This window comes from Sabethes cyaneus, chromosome 2 (assembly GCF_943734655.1).
Source record: "Sabethes cyaneus chromosome 2, idSabCyanKW18_F2, whole genome shotgun sequence".
NCBI classification, from domain to species: Eukaryota; Metazoa; Arthropoda; class Insecta; order Diptera; family Culicidae; genus Sabethes; species Sabethes cyaneus.
The window spans coordinates 67,756,360-67,781,328 of NC_071354.1; the positions used below are offsets into that span (position 1 = coordinate 67,756,360).

Consider the following 24,969-nt stretch of genomic DNA (forward strand, 5'->3'; position numbering starts at 1 on the left):
GCATATTGTGTCATTCTCGTCTATCGTACGCAACTACCGACTAGTAAATTTATTCTAGCTGATTTTCCAACGGGACGACGTAGTTGTATCAGTGAACGTACTGGAAACTAGCGATAGTTATCAGTAACGTTTTTTACATAGTTTACATCCCAGCTTCGCATTTCTCCTTCCACAGCAACATGGAAGCTGTCTGCGGACTTAAAAGTGTGCCCAGATTCAAAATACTAGACAACCACTCCCTTCAACTGAACAATCTCTGAATTGCTCAGAACGGTTAAATGAAAGAAGAGGTTCCAGTTTTTGTTCTGGGTAACGCAGTTATCGAGCTATAGAATTAGTCTTTGCATGCCACTGAACCTTTCGGCGACCCGGTGGAAGCATCCGATGATGTCGTTTGATGAGCGACCACTTATTGCTTCATTCCACAAACAAGCGACGACTGGAATGGACTATGCATACTTTCTTACCGAAGCAGAGGTCTCGTTAAATGCCTTTGTGCGAAAACCACAGTTTCAAGGCCATCACTAATACTTGTGTAAAATGAGAAGGTAATGAAAAGACTGTGATAGTCTAGTTAACCTTGCCGACAGTAGATAGTGCTGAATGCAAACTTTTTACTCATGCATGAGGCAACCAAAGACTGGCATATCTAGTTCCTTTATTAATATAAAATTTTGGATATTTACGGCAAAATCAAATGGAAATCCAGAGCAATATTCGAAAATGGCTTAGGGTAATGGATCTTGAGTGGACCTATTTAGTGGTTTTCAAGGCCACCGCTCACACTCCTGCTTAATTTACTCGTCATTTATAAATAATATGTGGTGATGTTACTATTTGTTGGAAAGTACCGCCTTTTTTCTACATTATCAGTACTTTAAAAAAGTTGAATTGATGAAACTTTTATTAAATAGGGCATGTTGCTGCTTCGTCGTAATTGCCTATTCCCGTCCTATCCAATACAAATTATTAAAAATATTAGTGTTTTTCATGACACACAATGCAAAATTAGTTATTCCCTAATATTTTAGTTTGTTGACTATCATACGCGATCAATCAAAGTAAGCGGAGATGTTAAAGGTTTTTTTTCATCAAAGGGTTCCTAGCAGCCAAATTTCCAACGTTTTTTCGGGCGGCGAGGAAAAACATGTCGACTAATCGTTTCAATTTCCGTCATTCATAAAATGAAAATAACTTACGCAACGCACTATCGTTATTATAACCCCGGGAAAACTTGCATGTCCAGCAGAAATTTTTGCAGAATAACATTTGTCATGCCGTCCTATACAAATGCAAGCGCACTATTTTCGTAAACATTATTGTGATTTTTAGTTCGGACGATGAAAAATTTTGATGAACGGATTTTAAAACGGTACGACGAATTTAAGAAATAAAGTCAGTTGCGTTATTTCAATAATATACTTTAATAATCGCTTTTTAGTGAATTTAAAGCGCACGGATCGGAAAGGCAAGTGTGTTTCAGTCAAATCAGCTCAAGAACTTTCTGAGTATTCGTTAAATCCATCCAAGAAAGTGGACCCAATATGATCTTGAGTGGACCTATTTCTGATTTACAGTGGGCCTAAATTAAGATTGTCATAGTTCCTTCCAAGTAAATGAACAAAATAACAAAGGATTTTGTTTTCAATAGTAGGTACAACTATACTACTGTTTATTTATAGGACTCAAGGTTGAACAGCTTTTACCTTGTTTATACTCTGTTAGAAAGGTATGAAAGTCGTTTGAAAAATATGAAATCGGTCACAGTCGTCGAATGTCTTGTTTCAGCCCAACAATTGAACCCTTATTCTGCGAGTCACGCGACTCAATACGACAATTGTCACTCGCCGTAACTCGACACGGCGAGTCGAGTCACCTAGGTGACAACCGTGTCACCTAGGTAACAAACCCCTGTCACCTAAGTGACAAACTGTGTCACCTAGGTGACAAAGCGAGACAATTGTCATCTTATTCGCGGCGACTCCAAAATAGTCACGTCACTCGCCTCGCAGAATAAGGGTGAATGTCTCAGTGTTTTGGAATGTGTTGTGTATGTATCTGTGTGTTTCATTCGTTGGAAATTTATTATTCGCCTCGATCCAACATTCCAATCCGGTCCGTTCCGATCAGAAACGTTCCGATTATTTCAAAAATTGAAACCATTCATTAAATTATGTTACTGATTACTAATTAGTCCATTATGTCCAAGTGTATGAAATTTAATACGGGATTTCAATGGAGAGCGGGTCATAATGGGATAATTAATTTATGCTTCCTTTGCGCTTTGACGGGAAATGAGCAGTCATTAACTTTTCGTCGGAAAGCTCAATTTCGGAATCAATTTTTGGGCCCAAAAAAGGGGTTCTGTTTTAGAAATGTATTCACTGCAATCTTCTTGCCAATCTGAACACAGAGAATATATTTTCATAAACAGAACTTTTGTTTCAAAGCAAAATACTGTTTTTAAAATTACCAGAATCAATAACGAGTCATTTCTCCTTAAGGCAAATTAGTCGTCATCGATTTTGCCTATGAGTAATTCTCGCTGAAACGGGGCCACTACTGACACGAGGTCTTCAAATATTGGAATTTTTGTGCCTTAAAAATGACCTACATTCCTCAGCTCAATACCACTTGTTTTATATTCAATCCTGAAGCTTTGGCCCAAATTTCAGCCAAATCGGTCAACATTTGCAAATTTGAGACCATTTTTAAGAGTTGTAGATTTTTTTTGTTTTTCACATATCACCCGCCTAATCTTACAACTGAGCATCTTATAAACGTTTCCTATTTAGGTACTTAGTTCTTAGATCGAGCGGACAATATTAGGAAGTATATACAATATACTGAAAATCCGCCTTTTGATCCGTGGGTCCTAGGGCCGCATCAACACCAACAACACAAACGGCTGCTGGAGGACGTCGAGGTTCCGGTGGCATCCCTTGCTTCGACAACGATCGCTGGAGGACAACGAGAGTCCCAACGGAACCCGTTGATTCGAAAACAACCGCCGTAGGACACTAAGGGTCCCGGTGGCACCCCCTTCTTTATCAACGAACCGCGAGAGTATCGATGACGGTCCCAATCCCAACTGTAACGACCGACAGTAAAACACTTTAAGAGTCCCAGCAGCGCTTCGTAGCATAGGAACGGTTGCTGAAGGACGTTGAGAGTCTAGGCGAAACAACCTGCCTCAATGACGTCCGCTGGAGGAGATCGAGGGTCTCAGGGGCGACCACTACTTCAATGACTTCTGGTCGGCGAGAGTTCCTTTGGTGCTCTTAACTGCATCGACCGATCGCAAAAGGACTTTGAAAGTTCCGGCAGCGTTTCGTAGCATATGAACGACCGCTGGATGGATGCCAACGAGAGTCCCAGCGGCTCTCCTTTCGACAACCATCACTGTAGGAGAACTAGAAAACCTGTGGTGTTGCAAAAAAAATGAGACCTTGTCGAAATTCATAAATTCGTTGATGCTTTGGATGTCCAATTTTATTTATATTTTCTTCCGGCACCTTGTTCATTTCATTCTCCAATAGTATGGTATGTTTTGTGAATTTTGTGAATAAAATGTGTTAATACATTTTTCTTTTTGCCTTATTATTTGAAGCGCCACCGGGACTGTCGCTTATCTTCAACGAAGCGCTGCTTGATCTCTCAAAGTCCTTTAGAGACCGGCCCTTACGCCACCGGTACTCTCGCCGCTCTTGAGCAATCTTTGTCAAAGCTGAGGCTCCGCCGCGATCCTCAACGTCCTCGAGCGATCGTTGGTGAAGTAGAGGGCGCCGTTGGAACCCACAATGTTCGCCAGCAGTCATTTTCGAAGTAGAGGCGCCACCAGTTTTCTTGATCTCCTACGGCGATCGTTATCGAACTAAGGGAACCGCTGGTACTCTCGTTGTCATCCATCCAGCAGTCCTTCACATGCTACGAAGCTCTGCTGGGACTCTCAAAGTCCTTTTGCGGTCGGTCGATGCTGTTAGGAGCCCCAAAGGAACTCTTGCCGTTCTTGACCAGACGTCGTCGTCCTCCAGCAATCGTTCATGTTGTTAATGTTGATTTAGCCCTAGGATCCTAGCTTCGGATTGAAAGGCGGATTTTCAGGATACTGTATGTACTTTCTAATATCGCCCGCTCAATCTTACAACTAGGCAATTAGGTATCTAAATAGGAACCGTGTATAAGATGCTCAGTTGTAAGATTAGGCGGGTGATATATGAAAGCAAAAATTTGCAAATGTTGACCGATTTGGCTGAAATTTTGACCAGAGGCTTAGGATTGAATATAAAACTAGTGGTGTTGAGCTAAGGAATGTGGGTCATTTTTAAGGTCACTTTAAGGACTTCTAAAGTGAAAAAATTTCATTTTTTGGTTAAATTTGAGATTTAATTGAAAAAATCTCGTCTAACTTTTGTAGAAACATCGTGAATGTGTACAGTTTTAGAAAGCTTATCCTTTAAGCTTTCCAAAAATGTATAGAAAACATAACATTGCTGGGAAAATGATTGAGTGTATGATGATGAGTATCATGATAGTATGTAGACATATTTGGTTTTTTTGGTAGCCAAAATTAGGTGTGCAATGGCATTAACTGAATAAAACAACCAGTTATTTGTAGCAAGGTTCATAATTTTCATATAATTATTGTGACACGGTTTTGTAAAGAGGAGAGATAGGGCTTATAAACAAAGTGAAAAATAATTGGCGGCCATCTTGGATTTGGTCGCCATGTTGGATTCAATCAAAAAACGCCGTTTTTGGAAATATTTGTATTTTGGAAATACATACATCACAATAATTATATGAAAATTGTGAATCTTGCTTCAAATAACTGGCTATTTTATTTTGTTAATGCCATTGCATACCTAATTTTATGAATGTTTCTTGTAGCATTTTTTCTCAGATTTCCAATGGTGGTTTAAAAATTATAATCGGTTGGGGATAAAATCCAATATGGCGACCAACATCCAATATGGTGACCAAATCCAAGATTACTCCATTTGAAAGCCCTGTTCTTTTTTACAGAACCGGGCCATTTGTTAGTTGTTTCATGGCAACTTTATGAAATATCACATGATATAAATCTCAAGGTTTGCTCAAAATCCAACTTTTTTTGAACCTGTTAGGCACCTTGGCGAACGAGGGGTTCACTATTTCGAGGTATCAAGACTGTAATTCTTATTTTTCAACCATTTTCAACCAAATAAGCGCAAAAGTTTCAATATTTGAAGACCTCGTGTCAGTAGTGGCCCCGTTTCAGCGAGAATTACTCCTATTTCAAAAGCAGTTTTTTTTGTTTGAAACAAAAATTCTCTTCTAGAAAATATATTCGCTGTGTTCAGATTGGCAAGAAGAATGCAGCAAATACATTTTTATAAACAAAACTGCTTCCGAAATTGGCCTCTCCGACGAAAAGTTAATGACTGCTGATTTCCCGTTAATTGTTACTAGATAATTTTCAACCTTTTTCCGAAATAAGTACATACAAACAGACTTGTAGAACTAATCGTACTAATTGCGGTACGCAAACAATCCGCAAACAACCATGTATGGCTATGCGAAGCTAATAATCGAAACCCTTCCTTTCCGTCATTTTTCAGATATTCTCAACGCACCACGCGTCAATGATCGATGACGGACAATCGAATAGCGAACGGAAGCTTCCACAGTTCATCGACGGCGCTCCTTGTCGCACCAAAACGCTAACGCAGAACCACAGAAGAAGTGAACCGACACGTGATCGGAATCGAAACCAGTGACCGGTTCCACCCACACTACGGGACACACACACGGGGACCGAAGAAACATACAGTAGCGATCACTGTACAGATTTCGAAATTTCGTCGCCGTGCTCGATCAATGCGGTCATACGTTATTGGAACGTATTATTGATCGTTCCTTTGTAGAAGAAAAACTCTAGTAATAATTATTCAACGTCAGTCAGTGCTGCTGCCGTTAGGTTGTCCGGAATCCTTCCCATCTTGGTCGAAGAGCGAGACGACAACGATAATAACATCACAGTTCGGTCAGTAACAGACTGATCGTCGCGTGTGTTGGTGTTTGAAAATTTTCCCGTGATCGCAGTGATACTACCCTACCCGTCGTAGTCGTCGCCGTCGCCGTCGCTGCTACTACACTATCAGTGCTTCATTGTGCATCGTTCACTCAGTCAGTCTATTATCATCTCGCTGTTATCTCGTAGTTCGTGTGTGCATGTATCTGTGTTTATCTAGTAGCCATTCGTGGAAGCAAGCAATCAACTGCCGTTTGTTTTAGTATTTCTCGCCGTTGCTGTCATAAGTCAGCTTAGTAACCATTCGCCGCTGGTAAATGTAATACCAAGAAAAAAGCAAAAGTAATATTATTATGATTAAGAGTGGCACATAACCGAGATAATAATTGGTGGTGTCACGGGCTGAATCAGAAAATATACAACACAACTGGCTGCCTGAGGCGTTTTCGTAAAAGCTGAGTCGGTGCCGGTTCTACTGCCGAAGAAAGTGCGTTTACTCGAAGCGAAGTGGCGCGCGGCTGCATTAGGCTCGACCAAGAGCAGTTCCACGACGGTCTTCGTGGTCCCGCGTGTTTAGCTCTATTGTGTGTGTGAGAGAGTGCTCAAGAGTGGTAATTGCTTGCGCCCATTTATTGCTCGTTTTATTTTTCGATGATTTTGTAATGATCAGTTGAAAGCAGTGCAAAAGATCAAAGCAAAAAAAAGGTGTTTTCAGTGATTTTATGTATTGGTGATTTTGCCTACCACTGTTGTTGGTGCTGTTGCTGAAGAAGAAGGTGAAAATCGAGGGCGAAAAGCGTGGAAATTTCACCCAGCTTTTGTTGTTTTGTTTTATCCGTTTGTCCGTGTGTGAGTGTTTACGGTTTGCGATCGACAGCAACCGATCGCGCCCTGGTAAAGTGTACCAGCCGAGCAAAACCGGAGGCACCGAGTGAGCTGAGTGAGGCCGTTTCGACAGTGTAAACAAAAGTCGGAGCAAAATGCGCGAATTCAAGGTCGTTGTACTGGGCTCCGGCGGAGTTGGCAAATCGGCCCTCACCGTGCAGTTCGTGTCCGGTTGCTTCATCGAAAAGTACGACCCAACGATCGAGGATTTCTACCGGAAAGAGATTGAGGTGAGTGGTGATCGGTTTTTTTTCTTTCGTGTTTTTTTTTTCTTCGAATGTTTTTCGTTGTTTATCTATGTTTGCTCGTCGATTGGTTTGCGTTTGAAACCATGCAATGTAAGCAACGAACGCGACAACCAGCCGTGACGAGACTCGTAATGCTCGATTAGCCACAGGTTTCCGGCTGTCGTCGTTGCAAACGGTTATCGGCGGAGCCGCATAATGAGCGAAGAAGCAAGGCGCAGTCGTGGTCTGTTTTCGATTGCTGTTTTTGGCTAGACAGACCTGGTAAGGGGGCACTTTGTCCCCTATCTGGTGTGTGAGTTGTAATATTTGCTATCAAAAAAAAAAAGGGTTTTGACTTTCGTCCGTTATTCATTTTTAACCTTCAAAACTTACCTTAGAAAACAATTCTTTAGTTTGAGACAGACGTTGAAAATAAGTTCTTAATGAAAAACAAATGACATATTTTATTACCTTACAATACTTTACTGTTAGTTATTGTTTGAAACTACACTTGATGCGTTTTGTTTTGAATATCAAATTTTATAACGGACAATTTGTACTAAATCATCTCATAGAGAAATTTATTTAAAGTCGTCAAAATAGTTTTGCCGTCGGACTACGTCTTATCGCAAAGTATCATTCCATAATTTAGATTCTAATTACCGTCACGAAAATATGAAAAATCTTGAATGCTAATAGCTCTGCCAATTATGAATGAATTTTCATAGTGTAGATACCAATCGACTCCTAATAGATTCTGTGGTTTATGTTATAATTTTTGTTTTAATCAGGCTATTGCAAATTATTTTCAAAGTTTTTGTTAACCCCCCCCCCCCTTGGAAATTGGCTTGAAAAATCGGGGGGCAGAAAAATAATTTGTAGGACATGAGTCTGTGTCATTGTCTGTGGGCTCTACAGTCTGAAAAACTCAAAAAATGAGTATACAAGTTGAGTTAACGCTTGTAGTACGATACAAAAATGGAAATTTGAACAATGGAGTTTCCGAAAATCGTCCAAAAAATTTTTCTTCGGTTTTGTCTTTTTTCGTAAATTTTTGCATAGAAAATAATAACGTATATATTATAAGCAAGAATAGATTCGGTGTTCACGTTTAAACTTTAAATAAAAATGCTTAAACCCAAGTTTTTTTTTGCTCGATTAAAAAATTCACTTTGTTTTTTTTTTCGCCCCCCCCCCCCTTCAGTGGCCGAACACCGGAAGGACAAAAACTTTATAAAATATTTGTAATGGCCCACTAATTAGTGAAAATTAACAAAACGTTCCAAGGACAAATTTCCCCATCCCCATACATTTTCTTTGTGATCGCCTTGTTTCACAGGCAGTGACGACTGGTAAATGCATCATCTATTTATTGTGATTTCTATTACTTTCAGTTTAGAAAAAAAGTGACAAAAACTCCCCGTCCCAACAGGTCGAAGATTCTTTACGACGATTATACATAGACCAATTTGATGTCTTTGCTTGGGGAGTACGGAGTGCCAGAAGAAGTGATAAAGTTTGCTCGTCCCAAGCAGACTTCTGTTGATGTCTGTGTTAGTGAAGTGTGCCATAAAAAATGACAAAAATTCCTTGTCCCAACAGATCGCTAATTCTTTATGGCGAGATGATTTATCGCAGGTGAATAATTGACTAGGAAACTTTTCAACAAAGCCTAGGCTACTTCTGATTGGACTAATTATAGAGAATGTCTTACAGAGTACAATCGAGAAATTCGTAAATCTAAAAGCAGGGATTGGAGGAATACATGCGAGCAAGTTGACAGCTTGTCTGTTGTAGCAAGACTTCACAAAGCCCTTTCAAAAGATCACACTAATGGACTTGGAAGCCTAAAAAATAAACATGGCCAGTTTACAACCGATTCTCAGGAATTGCGTAGTATCATGATAGACACACACTTTCCAGGCTCAATTCAAACGTCTTGTGATGACGCACAGGGCTTCAACGCAGCTCAGTCTAGTTCAATTAGGGACGAAGATGGAGTTCAAGAATTAGCCAGTGCTATTTTCACGGAGTCGAGACTTGAGTGGGCAGTGGATTCTATAAGTCCCTTCAAGTCTCCAGGATTAGATGGAATTTATCCAGTGCAATCACAAAAAAGCAAGGATATCACGATTCCTCTTCTGACAAAGATGTTTAGGGCAAGTTTGATACTAGGATACGTTCCTAAGAAATGGCGAGAAGTCCGGGTTATCTTCATTCCAAACGCGGGAAAACGTAACAGGACAAATTATTATCATATTTGAAAAGAAGACCTTTGAACAAATTCCAGTTTGCCTACCAAACAGGAAAATCAACTGAAACAGCACTTCATACGTTGATTTCAAAAATAGAAAAGTCTTTTGACAATAAAGAAATCTCACTTGCAGCTTTACTTGATATTGAGGAAGCATTTGACAATACCTCCCACAATTCAATAAATAAAACCATGGAGAAACGGGGTTTTGACCTGCCCTGCCCTGAACTACACACTTAAATGGTGTGACTTAGAAGGACTAAGTATTAACCCTTCTAAAGCAGTGATAATACCATTTATAAGAAGAAGGAAATACCGTATTGCAGCTCTGCAGCTGAAGGGAGTCCAATTGCAGCTATCCAAACGTACAAAATACTTGGGTGTTATACTTGACCATAAGCTAAATTGGAATGCTTATCAAGAGCAGCAGTTCCCAACCTTTTTTGTCCGCGAACCCCTTGATGATATTTCACAAAAAAATGAACCCCAAAAAATGCAAAAAAATCAATTCATATGACTTTTTGTGTAACATTTTGTTGAAGAACATTGACCAAAATAGATTATCAGGAATTCCTTCTTTGAAACCCATAAAGAAATGTCATCGTCCGCGTAGAGCAGAGGTGGCTCGTGATATTTGAAACAATCGTCTTCATTCGACTCGATTCTGGGTCACCAATTTCCTATGTGTCTCACTCTGGTTCTGGTGAGCATCCAGAGGTCGCCAAGTCTCGCCGTCGCAAGTCGTTTTCGATTTGGTCAAATGTGAAACAGAATTTTTTTCTTCGCACTGTCGTTCGGCATCATTCCTGGCTATGACATCAAAGTCATCTGCGAAGGAGTGGACTACCTTTGCTAAAAATCGTGCCTCTCGTTTCGATGCCCGCTCTTCGGACCATCAAGAGTGATGTTGAAAAGCACACAGGATAAGCCGTCATCTTGTCTCACTCAACCTTCGCCGCATCTCGAGAGTGCCCCCGAGATGTGCATGAAACACATTTGCTCAAAATGTAAGCAACTGCTTACATCTGATACAACTGCTTACATCTCATACAAATTCTTCATCGAATGAGCTGTCACAAGAGAACTCAATCAATTTCGATCATTCCTCTTTTCAAGGTATGCCCGATCTACTTTCATCTATGCTTTCGCATTCCTGTTTATATTTGGCGCTAGTGACATCAGTGATGGAGTCTTTGATTTGAGCGCCAAACATTTCGAAGACTCACAAAGGTACCACTGGTCCATGTGTTTATAGTCTTGGTAAACTTCCCTCCCGCAACTGGTTGTTCAGCTACTGCGAAATATGAGGGATTATTAGTGTCGATTTGGCAACGTTGACTATGAGATATGCTGCCTTGGAGCTATCGGAGCAGTCAAGGTTCTTTATATCAGATAGCAGTTGGGACAGTATGTCGTCGTCGTCATTGTTGCATTGTCCAAGGGTTTCAGGGTAATCTACAATTCAACAATTAATGGTTACAATTAAAAATGTGCCCCAGGTGCTTTCAAGATTTACTTTTTGATATCAATAAACAGGCCATGGAAGTCCTGGAATCCTTTGATTTTCTCCAACATAACACGGAGCGTAGTGATATGATCCACCCTAACTAGCTGCCACCAGAGTGTAGCGTAAATTTTCTTCTGAGTCCAATTAAGACCTTGCAGATTATTTTGAAAGTGGTACAAAGCAACATACTGCTGTATTAGTAAGATGTCCTGCTTACACTCTGATCAGCTGATGCACATTTGTACCGATAATACCTTTATGCTTTGCTGGACTTCATACTTATTATTGCTACTTCAATTTTAGCTAACGCTGATGCCGCGAATTTTTCTCCAGTTCCAAATCGTTGACGGTCTGTTATTTTAGCCACTCTGGCTAGCGCCCTCTCAATGCTCACTTTCGCAAATCTCCGCTTATCGATTATCCTCAATGTTTTATATGAAATTCTGCTGGTGAATGCAACAATGACTCCAAACTGATTGGTATCTTACTTGCACTGGTTTGGCATCTCCCATCTCATACATCCAATCGAATCGTCCGCCATTACTGCCAAATTTTTCGCGAACCCCCTAAAACTTTTTGCGAACCCCTGGGGGTTTTCGAACCCCCTTTTGGGAACCGCTGATCTAGAGTATGCGATCTCAAAAGCAAACAATGCTCTTTGGGCTTGCAGCAATACATTTGGCAAAAAGTGGGGACTTAAACCGACGATGATTCACTGGATCTATTCGGCAATTGTGAGACCCAGACTAACATGTGCTTCGCTATTGTGGTGGCCTAAAACTACACAAATAACGGCTCAAAAAATGCTTGGAATGATACAACGTATGGCGTGCTCTTCAATAACTGGAGCAATGACCAGCACACCTTTCATAAGCTCCTTAAGTCTAAGAGTCCGGATTATTTATACAGCAAACTGCAATACTTCAGAGGGTTTAGACTGAGAAAATTTGTCATTCCAAGGCACAGGACGAGTCACTATGGTAAAACGTTTTTCATTAGAGGAGTTGTCTACTGGAACGAACTTCCACAAGACGTCATTCATGAGAATAGTACGGTTAAGTTTCGGAGAAGATGTTTAGAACTATTTTGAGTTAGTATATAATTATAAGGTATGGATTGAAACTTTGAACTCTACATTAAATTCAAATGTAACGTTAAAAGATATTAATCTTATGTTGCAGTAATCAATAAACAATAACAATAACACCTTCCAAAGCTCTAGATGCTCTTTAGTATCTTCTACCGTTGCACCAATTCGTTCAACTTGAAGCAGAAAAAGGTGCTCTTAGGCTAAGGCGTGTTAAACATTTTCAAGATGGGGATCTCAATGGACACCTACGAATCCTCCGAGATTTTCAACTGAACACCCTGGTAATCATGAACGAAGACTGGATGGGAACTAGGACAAACTTCGATATACCCTTCAAAGTAATCGAACCCGATCACAGATTATGGGAAGAAGGTGGTCCTAAGACTCGTCTGGGATCATTCCTGTTTTACACCGATGGTTCTAAAATTGGCAAAGCTACAGATGCTGGGGTTACTGGACCAGGAATCGACATATCAATTCCAATGGGACAGTGGCCCACAGTCTTCCAAGCAAAAATACATGCCATATCAACTTGTACAAACATTTGCTTGACTAGGAAATACAGACATGCCAATAGCTGTATTTTCTCCGATAGTCAAGCAGCTCTAAATGCCTTAAAGGCATACACATGCCTGTCAAAGCTGGTTTGGGAATGCATCCTCTCCCTAAGACAATTGGCTTTAACTAACAATGTTAATTTATACTGGGTACCCGGTCATGCCGGTATAGAAAAAAAATGAAAAGGCCGATCTCGTAGCGAGAATTGGTTCTTCAACTGAATTCGATGGCCTGAGCCATGCTGCGGGGTGTCTACATCCTGCATAAAAGCTGAGCTCAAAGTCTGGGAATCATCAACGATTGATGCCAACTGAAGAGCTGTTCAAACATTACGACAATCAAAGCGTTACATTACGCCATGCAAAAGCATCACACGCAGCTTAATCAGTTTGAATAAAGTGGATTTGAGTACGCTGACCGGTCTTTTAACCGGACACTGTTCGAGCAGATATCACCTCAAAAATATAGGTAAGCTGACCGATGATATATGTCGATTCTGTAATTTTGAGATCGAGACCTCGGAACATATACTGTGTCAATGCAGCGCACTAATTCAACGAAGACTGTGTATTCTCGGAGAAAGCGTTCTAACGCTTAGCGAGATATGGTCTGCTGAAACAAAAAAGGTACTGAAATTCATTAAGGAAGTCATACCTTCTTGGGGGGAAATACAAATTCATAGGACGACCAACACTCTGACTCATAGTGATGGAACGAATTGATTCTGCAAACAGCAACTCGGAGTATACCACAATAGATCTTCCTAATGGTCGCAGTGGTTCAGGCTCCCATAAAAAAACGCTGGTGAATTTGAAATCTGTGTTGGAAACGTGCGCTTGGAAATCTTGTTGAAATCTCCTTCAGAGTCATTTTTGCCTCGATTTCTCAACTTCCCAAACACGGGCAACAATAATAAAGCAAGAAATATGATAGAACTTTGAGTCCGGCGTTCCCCGACTTTGCGTCTAGCAAAAGTATTCGTTTTTGGCAATATAAAATGGCTTCCCCCAAAAATATGGTAAAATGCTAACCACGTTTAACGGCCAATCCTTTTCCAGTGACCGATTAAATTGGAAAAATTCCAATTTTACAAAAGATTATTATTTACAATAGTCGAAAGGAACGGTGGAAGAAAGTAATCAAACAAAGGTGTTGATAGATCGAATTGGAAATAAGACGTGAAGGGGAAAGGGGAAAAACTTCGGTAAGGGAGGGTCATTGAAGCCAAGGGTTATTAAGTTTGTACAGTTGGATTTCGAATTTGGCAACAAATGCGTGTCGCCTACGTTGCCAAAATCGAAACCGTGCCAAAATCGAGACCTATTTTTGATATGAAAAAATTGAATGTAAATGCGTTAAAAATTCATTAAAAATATTATTAATCAACCAATCATTTTATGCTTGAAAAGTCCGCCAAGAGCTAGCCGTCCGGTGCAAGTAAGTTTTTGGCAACCGGCGGTATAACGTAGTCCTACGGCAATAAAAATATTATTGTTCGAAACATTCTACAACAGCAAACTTTTTTCCATGAACACACTGAGGGCATCATTTTTACGTCCTTTAAAGCATGGATGCAAAAACTGACTAATATTTAAGCATATTTTTGTAAGGGAAATATTTTGTGTTGCCAAAAACGGATACTTTTGTTGCCAAAATCGAGGCATGCCAAATTCGAAATCATACTGTATTGCGCGCCTCTTTACTCGAGCTGAGGGATCTGCGGAATCTGCAATCAACAGCGCCTGGGGAAAAAGCTGGGAGGTTGATTTATTGGCATAATGGTTCATTCCGACCCGAGAATCACTTTCTCAAAAAAGTCATTTTTCGCGTGCAAATATCTCTGATACAATTTTATGTCCAGACAATGCCAATACAATCTGGTCAATCCTTATGCAGCAAGATTCTGGAAGTGTGGGATTTTTAGGGATTGGAGACAACGATGTGGAAACTTTCAGTTTTTCAAGCCTTACAAGTATCTTCCGTGATCCGTGATCAAACCGATCAAAGACCGATGCTTTCAAGTTCGTGTACACAATGCATCCGTTTGCTTTCCTTTATTCATGTTACGTAAGCAGAACAAGACTAATCAACGAGGTTCGCAAAAAAATTCATGCTGATCTGGGAAGATGCAGCTGACAGCAATCCATCTTCATGTTTCTTAAAGTTGACAAAGATTCCTTGTATTCGTAGGGTATACTGTTTATGTAAGCTCGCAGGTTATAAACGCTAAAATCACTGTAGGTACAGTTGAAGTATCGCATGGTAACTTGGTAGCACGATCTTTGTAATGCTCGTAACGCAGACGATATTGCACTTGCTTCAACCGATAGAGATGCCTATTTTCCCATGGAGTCTTGTGAGCAGGTCGGAATATAGGACATGAGCAGCCGGAACCTCATGCTGCTGCCTTGAGGAACATCCGTAGTTACTGTTAGATATTATTCAAAATTGTCGTACGAAATGAGCTCAGGATTCCCTGATATTTTGTACCCTGGCATAGTTAATATACTTACTCTCGAATGTGTCAACAGAGCAAGATGCTGCACTGACAGAATCAGTTTCCGTTATTTCTCAGCAGGTCTTGTGTTGTTAAATGCACTGAGTAACGTCAATGGTAGAATCCTCGGTTCAGCATATGTTAACATTCCGGACTACGTCGAACTTTTTGGTCCACTTCTGCCGCTGTTGAAGTTCAGGTTCGACTTCAGGTTTTCAGGTTCGATTTCAGGTGAAGCGGTCTCAGCTTGTTGAGCAGTAAAATCTCGACAATCAACAAGACACAACGATTTAGTTGTTCTTCTGTTGATGAGGCCGTAACTGTAACATATTCAATGCGGTTGTACCACGCGGGAGAGCTGTTAGCCGCAATACTTGGTGGACTCCACAGTCCGAAAAGCCCGCAGCCGATTCTTTAGTATCAGATCTAAAGAAAACAGAAATCGAAAATGACTACAAAGATCTACTTACAGCGTCCCATCCAGCTTACGTGGATATAATGCAATCAAAGCTGAAGCTGAATCCGTCGTCGTTTAGGGCTTTCCTAAGGGCCTAAAGGTCACCGGGTAATGTGGAGTACAGAGGATGTTTCCAGTTCTGCCAATCCATTTGCTGATGTCTTTAAAGTGTGTTCTGCACCGGTTCACCCGCATCCAAACCGGAAAGCTTTCGTCTGATACCATTATACGATGTGAACAACTCGAACTTCCGATTCTCAGATGGAATTGTCTGAAGTACTGAACGATTTATATATAACGAAAGGTCTTGGAGTGGATGGACTAACTCCACTCATCATCAAGAGCTCTACGAAAGAACTGGTTGCACCGATATCGTTTCCTAGCTGACTGTACGTTCCCGTCCATTTGGAAAATTGCTGAAATTGTTCTTATGCACAAAGTAGGACGTATTCAGCTAGCTGATAAACATCGTGGAATATCGATACTTTGTTGCCTTGTCAAAGTCTTTGAAACAGTCGTCCATCGTTCGCTGAGCAATGCTGCATAACCTTTGATCAGCGAGTCTTAGCATGGTTTAGTCGAACGTCGTTCTACGACAACAAACCTAATGGTCAACACATTATTCTCTGCAGTTAAATTCCGTCGCCAAGTAGATTTAATTTACTTAAATTTTTTGAAGGGTTTCGACCTTGTTCCGCATACGTTTGTAATCGACAAACTTTTCCATCTTGGTTTTTCCAAGTACGATAGTTGAGTGGTTGGAATCATACCTCACCGGACGGAAATCTTTTGTTCAGGTTAACCATGAAACCTCAGCAACATTCAACGTCACTTCAGGAGTTCCCCAAGGGAGTGTACTAGGTCCGCTCATTTTTATTCTGTACGAAAACGATCTCGCATGTTGGCTGTCATCTGGACAATCATTCTTCGCTGACGATCTCTCAAATCTTTCGGGTAATATCATCCACCCTAGAGTACGCCGCCTTGCAAAGCGACATTGATCAACTCTTGATGTGGTGTGACGAAAACGGCATTGCTGTTGTAAACATTAAGAAACGCAAGGTAATATCTTTTATTCGCTGCCTAACTACTACTGAGTTCCCATACAACCGCAGCGACTGTTCATCATTACTTGCAAGTATTAATATAAATATTCCAGTTCGCTTTCTCCGAACTCACGATGCACTTCTGTTGCCACTCAATAGAACAAACTATAGGTACAGTAACCCGTTCAATGCTTGCATTCGTGATTTTAATTTTTATTTTATAATTAATTACCAGTCGCAATCGTTGTTGCAAAGCGTTATTGCCGGCTGGCACTATATCATAAGGTATTTCATTCTAAATCTTCTCCAAACGTTACTTGAAAGTATCCAAAGTCAATCCTTTGATGTATGCATCAAAGGATTGCATAGATAGAAGTCAAGAGGATTCAAGTCAGGCGCTTTTTCGAAAGAATAAAATCCGAAAAATTGTCCTCACACCAAGCCTGTGTAGCTTTCGCCTGGTGAGACGGTGCAGAATCTTGTTGGAAGCAGTATGGTGCATTCTTGTAGTGTTTTTGACGATGGGAAATAAATGGTTCAAAACATTATCGATATAATATTTAGTGGAGAAAGTCCCGGTGTATTGGTTAGCATTCACGCCTCTCACGCTGAGGACCCGGGTTCAAATCCCAACCCCGCAGAAGTCACGAATGACCTAAAAGTGTTAATGTGACTATAATCTAAAACAAAACAAAAAGAATAATTATATTTAGTATTGATTTTAACAACAGGTTTATTTAACAGCAATGGAAACTTCAAATTTTTGAAAAAACATCCTCATACTATCATCCTGAAAACATTTGCCTTTGAACAGTCAGTTTGTCCCGAGGAATATTTGAGTTTCGTACATTGATGCAATAGTATATCAAAGTCGAAAATTGGAGTGACTTTACGGGTAAATTCTGGACTGTTACGGATTAAGTCATTTGATATAATATCATCTGGTATGTTTACCAAGTAGGCTTAGTAATCTTATCTTTCAATATAGCAAACTTCCAACAGAATGTACCAAATCAGTTCAATCGATCGATTCAAATCAAAGCAATATCGCTTGGAAAACTATATGAAAACCAGAAACCTGATGCTGCTACCTTGAGAAGCCTGCGTAGTTTTTCCTGTAAAATTTTGCTCAGCGACGAGGTTCATTTCTGGTTTAACGAATACGTCTACAAACAACATTATCACCTTTTGTGTGATGAGTGGTTTTATGTAGTACAAAAACTTTTTAATGCGTCCAAAAAAATATACTGTTTGATGCGATTTATAGGTCGGCGGAATTGTTGGTCCGTATTTTATTGAAGATTTTTAATCTTCATTGGTCGTTACCTTAGTCTGAATGGACCCCGCTGCTGTTAGCGTTACTGTTTTTTATTGCCATTGCAAAGCATTGGATCTGGCCAATATGTTATTTCAACAAGACGGCGCTACTTGCCACTTATCATGCGAAACAGTAGACCAATTGGGAGGCAAGCTTGGTGAGCAATCAATCCTTCGTTTTGAACCTGTAAATAAGTTGGCTTGATCGTAAGATTTATCACGTCGGTCCCAGCTTTTGTGTTGAAAACGACTTGACAGGTGATGTGGATGAAAGTCATTACTTTACATTGCGAGATACTAATACCATGCCACCCCTACTAATACACCTAGAATTCTGCATGTATTGGTATTCTTTAGCAATCAACAAAAACATTCAAGAGCATCTGAAACTGAATACAACCATCTATAGTACGAACCACCGGATATAATGGCATCCGCGTTGATCACCTTGTGTCCATCTCCAAGTAGCGAAAGCGAGATTTCGTTGAAAACATAAAAACAACACAAACAGTAGAAGTCCCGCATTGCTGCCTTGAGGAACAGCCGAGAAGCAGGTAGGCCAGAAAAAGAAGCACCAGTTAAGCCGCATACGTATTACTCTGTTGCACAAGCAAGAACAAGTTAATTGTGAACCGGTCCGCCAAATCCCGAAAGGTAGCCGAGTCGCGAATTTTTTTGCAGCAGTATTTTATGGTCTGTATACGATCGAACATTGTGATTCGAAGACAAATTGCGTCAATTTATGCCTTTTGTTCAATGATATAACAGCATACACAGGCAGACGAGAAATCCTTAAGAATCGTGTTTATGTCCGTCAATAAAAAAAAGAATTCAATCATTAACTGTTTCATAACATTTATCTTCCATGGCAATTTTGTATTACAACCTTGCAAAGGTGTTTTTAATAAGGTGACCGGTATTTAGCTATTGTGCAATCATTACAACTATCATTTTGAGCAAATAGATGAGTTTTATTTCGATTGAACCACATGTATCAACAGTTAAATTGCATTCTGTACTAAAAATTATAACTATTATTATTATTTTAGTGGACACCGGAAATGTTTGTAAAGTTACAAAAGGTAGGGTTGCTCTCGTAGCTTCAAATTTAAAGTAACCAAACACTTTGGTTGTATTCTAGCTTATGAAGATTTTATTTCTTCAATAATAGCTGCACAACAGTTGAATAAGCAATTATTAGCGGTCATGCTGATGTTATGTTGTCTGTTTCACACCAACCAACAGGGAGGTGTTCCACGCAACATGTTGTTTTAAGAAGCTGGCTGCCCTCCTGCAGCCAAACGGGATGTAAAACAACACTGTTTAACCAGAAAATCAATCACTTCGAATACCTACCAAAAGCGAAACGCGTCGATTAACGAGTCCAGCGAACCTGCGAAACCGACTCCTCCGGCAAAACTAGTAGACCCGGAAAAAAGTCCACACTGTATTAAAGGTGCACCAAAAGCAGCTCGGAGGAATTTTTATCTTTCGGCGAAAGTCACTTTTCTACGACTCTGGCAAATTGAAAATGGCCATAAAATGGTGAAACCTGGCGCTTATTTTCTCGTTTAAATGACGAGTGATAGTAAAACTGGTGATCAATTTTCTGCTGCACAGACCTTGCTGTTTGGAGGTTTATTTCCACGATAAATGATAGACAAATTTATGCAATTCCCTTCAGCTCAGTTACTGAATTGTAAAGTGTTAGGTCAAGAAAAAATCCATTCACGTACACGTTAGGTTTCAGAACGGAAATTGTAAACATTTACGTTTATGTGTTCGTGATTTAAAATAATTGCTTGGTATAATTCAATTGCTGGAAACTACAAAAGCTTAAATAGTAACTCCGTAAACGTTTTTATTTTCTACCCAGAGTGCAGAATTATAATAAAACTTGATGTATTTTAAATTGTTCATGCCCATACTTTGTATGTGGTGCATTTCTATCGTAAACTTCAGCTCGTCGTCGTCCCTTAGATTCGCTCTGAATGTCTCCCGAATGTTCGGGACCTTTGTCGTAAATATTTGCCGACCACAGTGGCCCCTATCATTATCATCGGCCGCAACAGAGCAACAGAGTGGCCGCCGCCGCTGCCGCAGCATCATCAGTTTGTGATACCACATGTTGTTTATGTTACTGCCAGCCAAGGCTGGATCTTGTGCTCGTTTTTCTCGTGTTTATTGTTACTTTTCCACTCGCAATCAGACGAGCGGCTGCGGCTGCGACTGGGTGATGCATTTGCAGACAAAATGTTTATAAGAAAACGCCGTCTCGCCGCTCGGTTCGTTAGGCTTCCTCGTGCTTCCGCTCTTGGGCGGATTTTTTTTTCGTTCCTCGCTAAATGTGCGCATGTGTTTGAAAAACAAAATTCAGTTTACAATTATTTCCCTTTAGGTGCCCCCCACCTGCCACCACCACCCGAGACGGATGCTGTTGCCATCGCCACTGCGTTTGCCACCGCAATTTCGCTTTCGTCTCGCACGCACTGGCTGTGGCTGTTCACACACAAAACCGCGGTGTGGGCCGACCATGGGGCGGCAGAGTAGGACCGAGCGGCGGGGCCTATTCTTAACTTTGTTAATTTTCCAGCATTAATGTTTTCTATTTTTGTTTTCTTCGACTTTGCTTGCTGCTGCTGTTGCTGTACACCGATGCTGCTATACTGTTGGGTGCCTCAAAACTTTGTTTTTCACGATTATGTTTTTCGCGCGCGCGCACACGGTTGAATATTTTTCTTTGCTGTACCTCTCTATGGCCATTGCACAGCATAATAGTGCAGTTCGGTGTGTGGTTCAGCTTGGGGAGCAGCACAACGCATACCTACCACCGAGCAGGTGTGGGGGGTCTCCCGACAAGTTCATTAGTTGCAACCGAGCCGTGAATGAAAGGGCGACAGCGACGGCAGTAGCGGCTATGTTCGTTCAACCCCCGTTCCGTGCGATGTAAAGTAAGTGGGACCGAGTGGAACCGCGTCTGGTAGCAAACTCAATGGCTGGAGTTGAATAATAGTTCGGTACGGTGACCGAGGAGTTCTTATTTCATACTATATTTTTTTCTGTTTATCACCAGTTTTTCGTCATTTTTTGCATGATTTCCGTCCAGACCAGAAAAAATCTTGGAGTTACGTGTCATTTACTCCGGGAACTGTAAATTCAACCTATCCGTTTCGCTATTCTTATTGATTGAGTTTATCCATATAGTTTTAAACTAATCAGACATTCTGCACAAGAATTCATTTCATGGTAAATTCAGACCCCTCCCCTCTTTAGAAGGGGAATTATGACTCCTCTCCCCTTTAAGAGGAGGGCTTCCATACAAATGAAATACAAATTTCCTCATAACTCAAGAACTAATCAAGCAAATGGAACCAAATTTGACACGTGGGTGTTTTTAGGAGACAAAATTTTTTTCTATGATGAATTGGGACCCCTTTCCACTTTAAGAGGGGGGCTCCTATACAAATGAAATACAAATTTCCTCATAACTCGAGAACTAATCAATCAAATGGAATCAAATTCGACATATAAGTGGTTTTGGAGGCAAGATTTTTTTTCTATGGTGAATTTAGACCCCTCTCCTCTTTAGAAAGCGAGTTATGGCCCATCTCCCCTTTAAGAGGGTGGGCTTCCATACCAATGAAATTTTCTCTTATTTCTGCACAAGAATTTATTTCATGGTAAATTCAGACCCCTCCCCTCTTTAGAAGAGGAATGATGACTCCTATCCCCTTTAAGAGGAGGGCTTCCATACAAATGAAATACAAATTTTCTCTTATCTCGAGAACTAATCAAGCAAATGGAACCAAATTTGGCATGTGGGAGCTTTAGATGGCAGAAATATTTTCTATGCTGAATTACGACGCCTCTCCGTTTTAAAAGGGGGGCTTCCATACAAATGAAATACAAATTTCCTTATAACTTGAGAACTAATCAAGCAAATGGAACTTTGAATGGAGTCTTAAATTTATTTTATGATAGAGACCTCTCACCCCTGTGCACAGTGGTCCAATCAGCGAAATACGTGATCGTGTGATATCGCACCAAAACGTAAAGTTTTTCGCATATGGTAGTCTTTAGTAACATTTCTTGGTATAACAAGCCCCTTCTTGTGAGAGAAATGTTTGGGTGATTTTTTGTTGTACTTTTAAGTACGAGTTGTTTGATCTGCCACCATTTGCCACCTTGAGAAATATTTAAGCTCAGAGTAGTACTATTTTTCATCAAAAATGCTCAATATTTCCGAAACTTCAGAAAATCACTTATAATAATGTTCTACAAAAACGTTGATTTTAGCAAGATAAACAACTTTCTAGAACACTATGAACACGTAAAAGTTGACCAGAATAACTCAGGGTTTAAAAACTGTTTTGAAGGGTTTGTCCACGAATAACGCTTCATAGATAATTTCCATGAAGAGATACAAGTACGGTGTCTTTGACCAAGTTGTTTGCATTGATATTTACTACAACTTTGCCGAAAGTATCAAACCTGTATCTCGAATGTACGAGAAAATAAATTTCGTATCTCACTTTTAAGGGAATTAATCACCCAAAGATTTCTCTCACAAGAAGGGGCTTGTTATACCAAGAAATGTTCCTAAAGACACTATATGCGAAAAACTTCACGTTTTGGCGCTATATCAAACGATCACGTATTTCGTTGTTTGGACCACTGTGCTGTGGTAGGGGATATGGACTCTCAAACAAATAAAACAGAAATTTTTGCGAAACTCAAAAACTAATTGAACCCGAGAAATTCGAGACTCTTCCATAAAACATTAGTCGATAACAAGACCACAAAAACTATCTATAGTAACACTAGATCATTTAGGACGAGACGGCCGCGAGTGTTGCCGAGGACCCGTCGGAAGCGCCGCCCACTGTGGAGAGGCAACTCCCCGCAGAAATCACTACTGTCTAGGTTTATTTGTTGTCCTAGGTCTACCTGCACCTGGGTTTCCTGGAACTAGCGACAGCGAGCATTAACATAAGCAGCAAATCAGCGTATCTGGCATTTTATACTGTACGTTGTTGTATATTAGCTTTTTGACTGCATCGGTGTTGTAAATTCGCATCCAAAATTGTATTCAAATTCTTCGTGTCGGTAATTAGCTGTAAATTAGCATTGTCAGCACTATAAGAAGGTTATCAGTAAAGTAGCTGTATATTTTGCCAAAATAGCATTTAAGCAGCATTTAAGGCGACTTAAATACTTATTGGCCTACATTTGAATAGCATTGGTGATGCTTATTGGTTACCTGGGATGATTTCATAGTTACGTAACTGCTTAAGTCTGAATCATCTAAGGTTGAACTCCTCAGAAACTTGCAAAACACGAGATTGTGACAAAGATCATTCGAGATTCATGATTTATGTACAACACAGGTTAATTTGTGGCAATACGAAGTTTGTCGGGTCAGCTAGTACAAATGTATCTTCTTCTTCTTCTTCAGCAGCATAGAGCCGAGGTGGCTCGTGCTGTTTCAAGCACTCGTCTCCATTCAACTCGGTCTTGGGTCACTCTTCGCGTCGTCCGGCATCCTTACGACGTGTCCGGCCCACCGTAGCCTGCTAACTTTCGCTAGATGTACGATGGGAGTCTCCCCAAGCAGTGCCTGTAGCTCGTGATTCATACGCCTCCGCCACTCTCCACTTTCAGTTTGTACTCCGCCAAATATCGTCCGCAGCACTTTCCGCTCAAACACGGCAAGGGCGCGTATGTCCTCCGTAAGCAGCGTCACGGCTTCAAGTCCATAAAGAACTACCGGTCTAATAATGGTTTTGTACATTGTTAGCTTCGTGCGGCGGCGTATGCTTCCTGATCGTAGCGTTTTACGAAGGGCAAAGTAGGCCCGATTTCCCGCTTGGATGCGCCGCTGGATCTCCTTACTAGTGTTGTTGTCCGCGGTCACCAGCGATCCCAAATACACGAACTCCTCTACCACTTCTAGTTCGTCGCCGTCAACGGTTGCCGTCCGTGGGAGGCGCGCGTTTGTTTCCTTTGAGCCTCTTCCTTTCATGTATTTGGTCTTCGACGCATTTATTTTTAGCCCGATTCTCCTAGGCTCCGCTTTCAGTCTGGCGTAGATTGCCTCCGCCGTCGCAAAGTTCCTGGCAATGATATCGAAGTCATCTGCAAAGCCTAGAAGTTGGCTACTCTTGGTAAAAATCGTGCCTCTCGTTTCGATGCCCGCTCAAGAGCGATGTTGAACAGCATGCAGGATAGACCGTCACCTTGTCTCAACCCTCGTCGCGTCTCGAAGGGACTCGAGAGTGTCCCAGAGATGCGTACGAAACACATCACTCGATCCAATGTAGCTCTGATCAGTCGCGTCAGTTTGTAAGGAAAACCGTATTCGTGCATTATCTGCCATAGCTTGTCTCGATCGACTGTATCGTATGCTGCTTTGAAATCAATAAAGATGTGATGCGTGGGCACGTTGTACTCCCGACATTTCTGCAAGATCTGTCGGATAGTAAAAATTTGGTACGCAGTTGCGCGAGCCCCCATGAAACCCGCCTGATAATTTCCTACGAAACCTTGTGCTATCGGTGACAGCCGGCGTAACAGGATCTGGGAGAGTACCTTGTAGGCGGCGTTTACCAGCGTAATACCACGATAGTTGCAGCAGTCTAGGCGATCACCCTTTTTGTAGATGGTACAAACCACTCCTTCCATCCATTCCTCCGGTAGCTTTTCCTCCTCCCAAATCCTCGAAATAACCCAGTGTAGAGCCTTTGCTAGCGTTTCCCCGCCATGTTTATAAAACTCTGCCGGTAGGCGGTCCTTCCCAGCGGCTTTATTGGTCTTCAGCAACCTGATTTCTCGTTTGACTTCTTGGAGATCAGGTGCTAGGACATTACTATCTTCCATGGGCGCTCCTAGGTTAATTTCCGTTCCGCCTCCTTCTGCGACTTCGCCATTGAGGTGTTCATCGAAGAACTGCTTCCACCTGTCGACCACCTCGCGCTCGTTTGTAATTAGATTCCCTCCCTCGTCCCTACACATGTCAGGTTTCGGTGTGTAGCCCTTCCGAGTTTGGTTCACCTTCTCATAAAACTTGCGCGTGTCATTAGCTCGGAATAGTTGCTCTAATTCTTCACGATCTCTGTCCT

General features: G+C 41.0%; 1 protein-coding gene across 1 annotated transcript in view; it reads left to right on the top strand.

Moving 5' to 3' along the window:
- Positions 1-24,969, top strand: part of LOC128738233 (ras-related protein Rap-2a) — a 305,617-nt gene that overhangs the window by 8,594 nt on the left and 272,054 nt on the right. The window contains exon 2 of the mRNA XM_053833222.1: positions 5,601-7,128. Coding sequence (XP_053689197.1) covers positions 6,994-7,128 — 135 coding nt within the window. The 5' untranslated portion in view covers positions 5,601-6,993. The remainder of the gene's footprint in view (positions 1-5,600; positions 7,129-24,969) is intronic.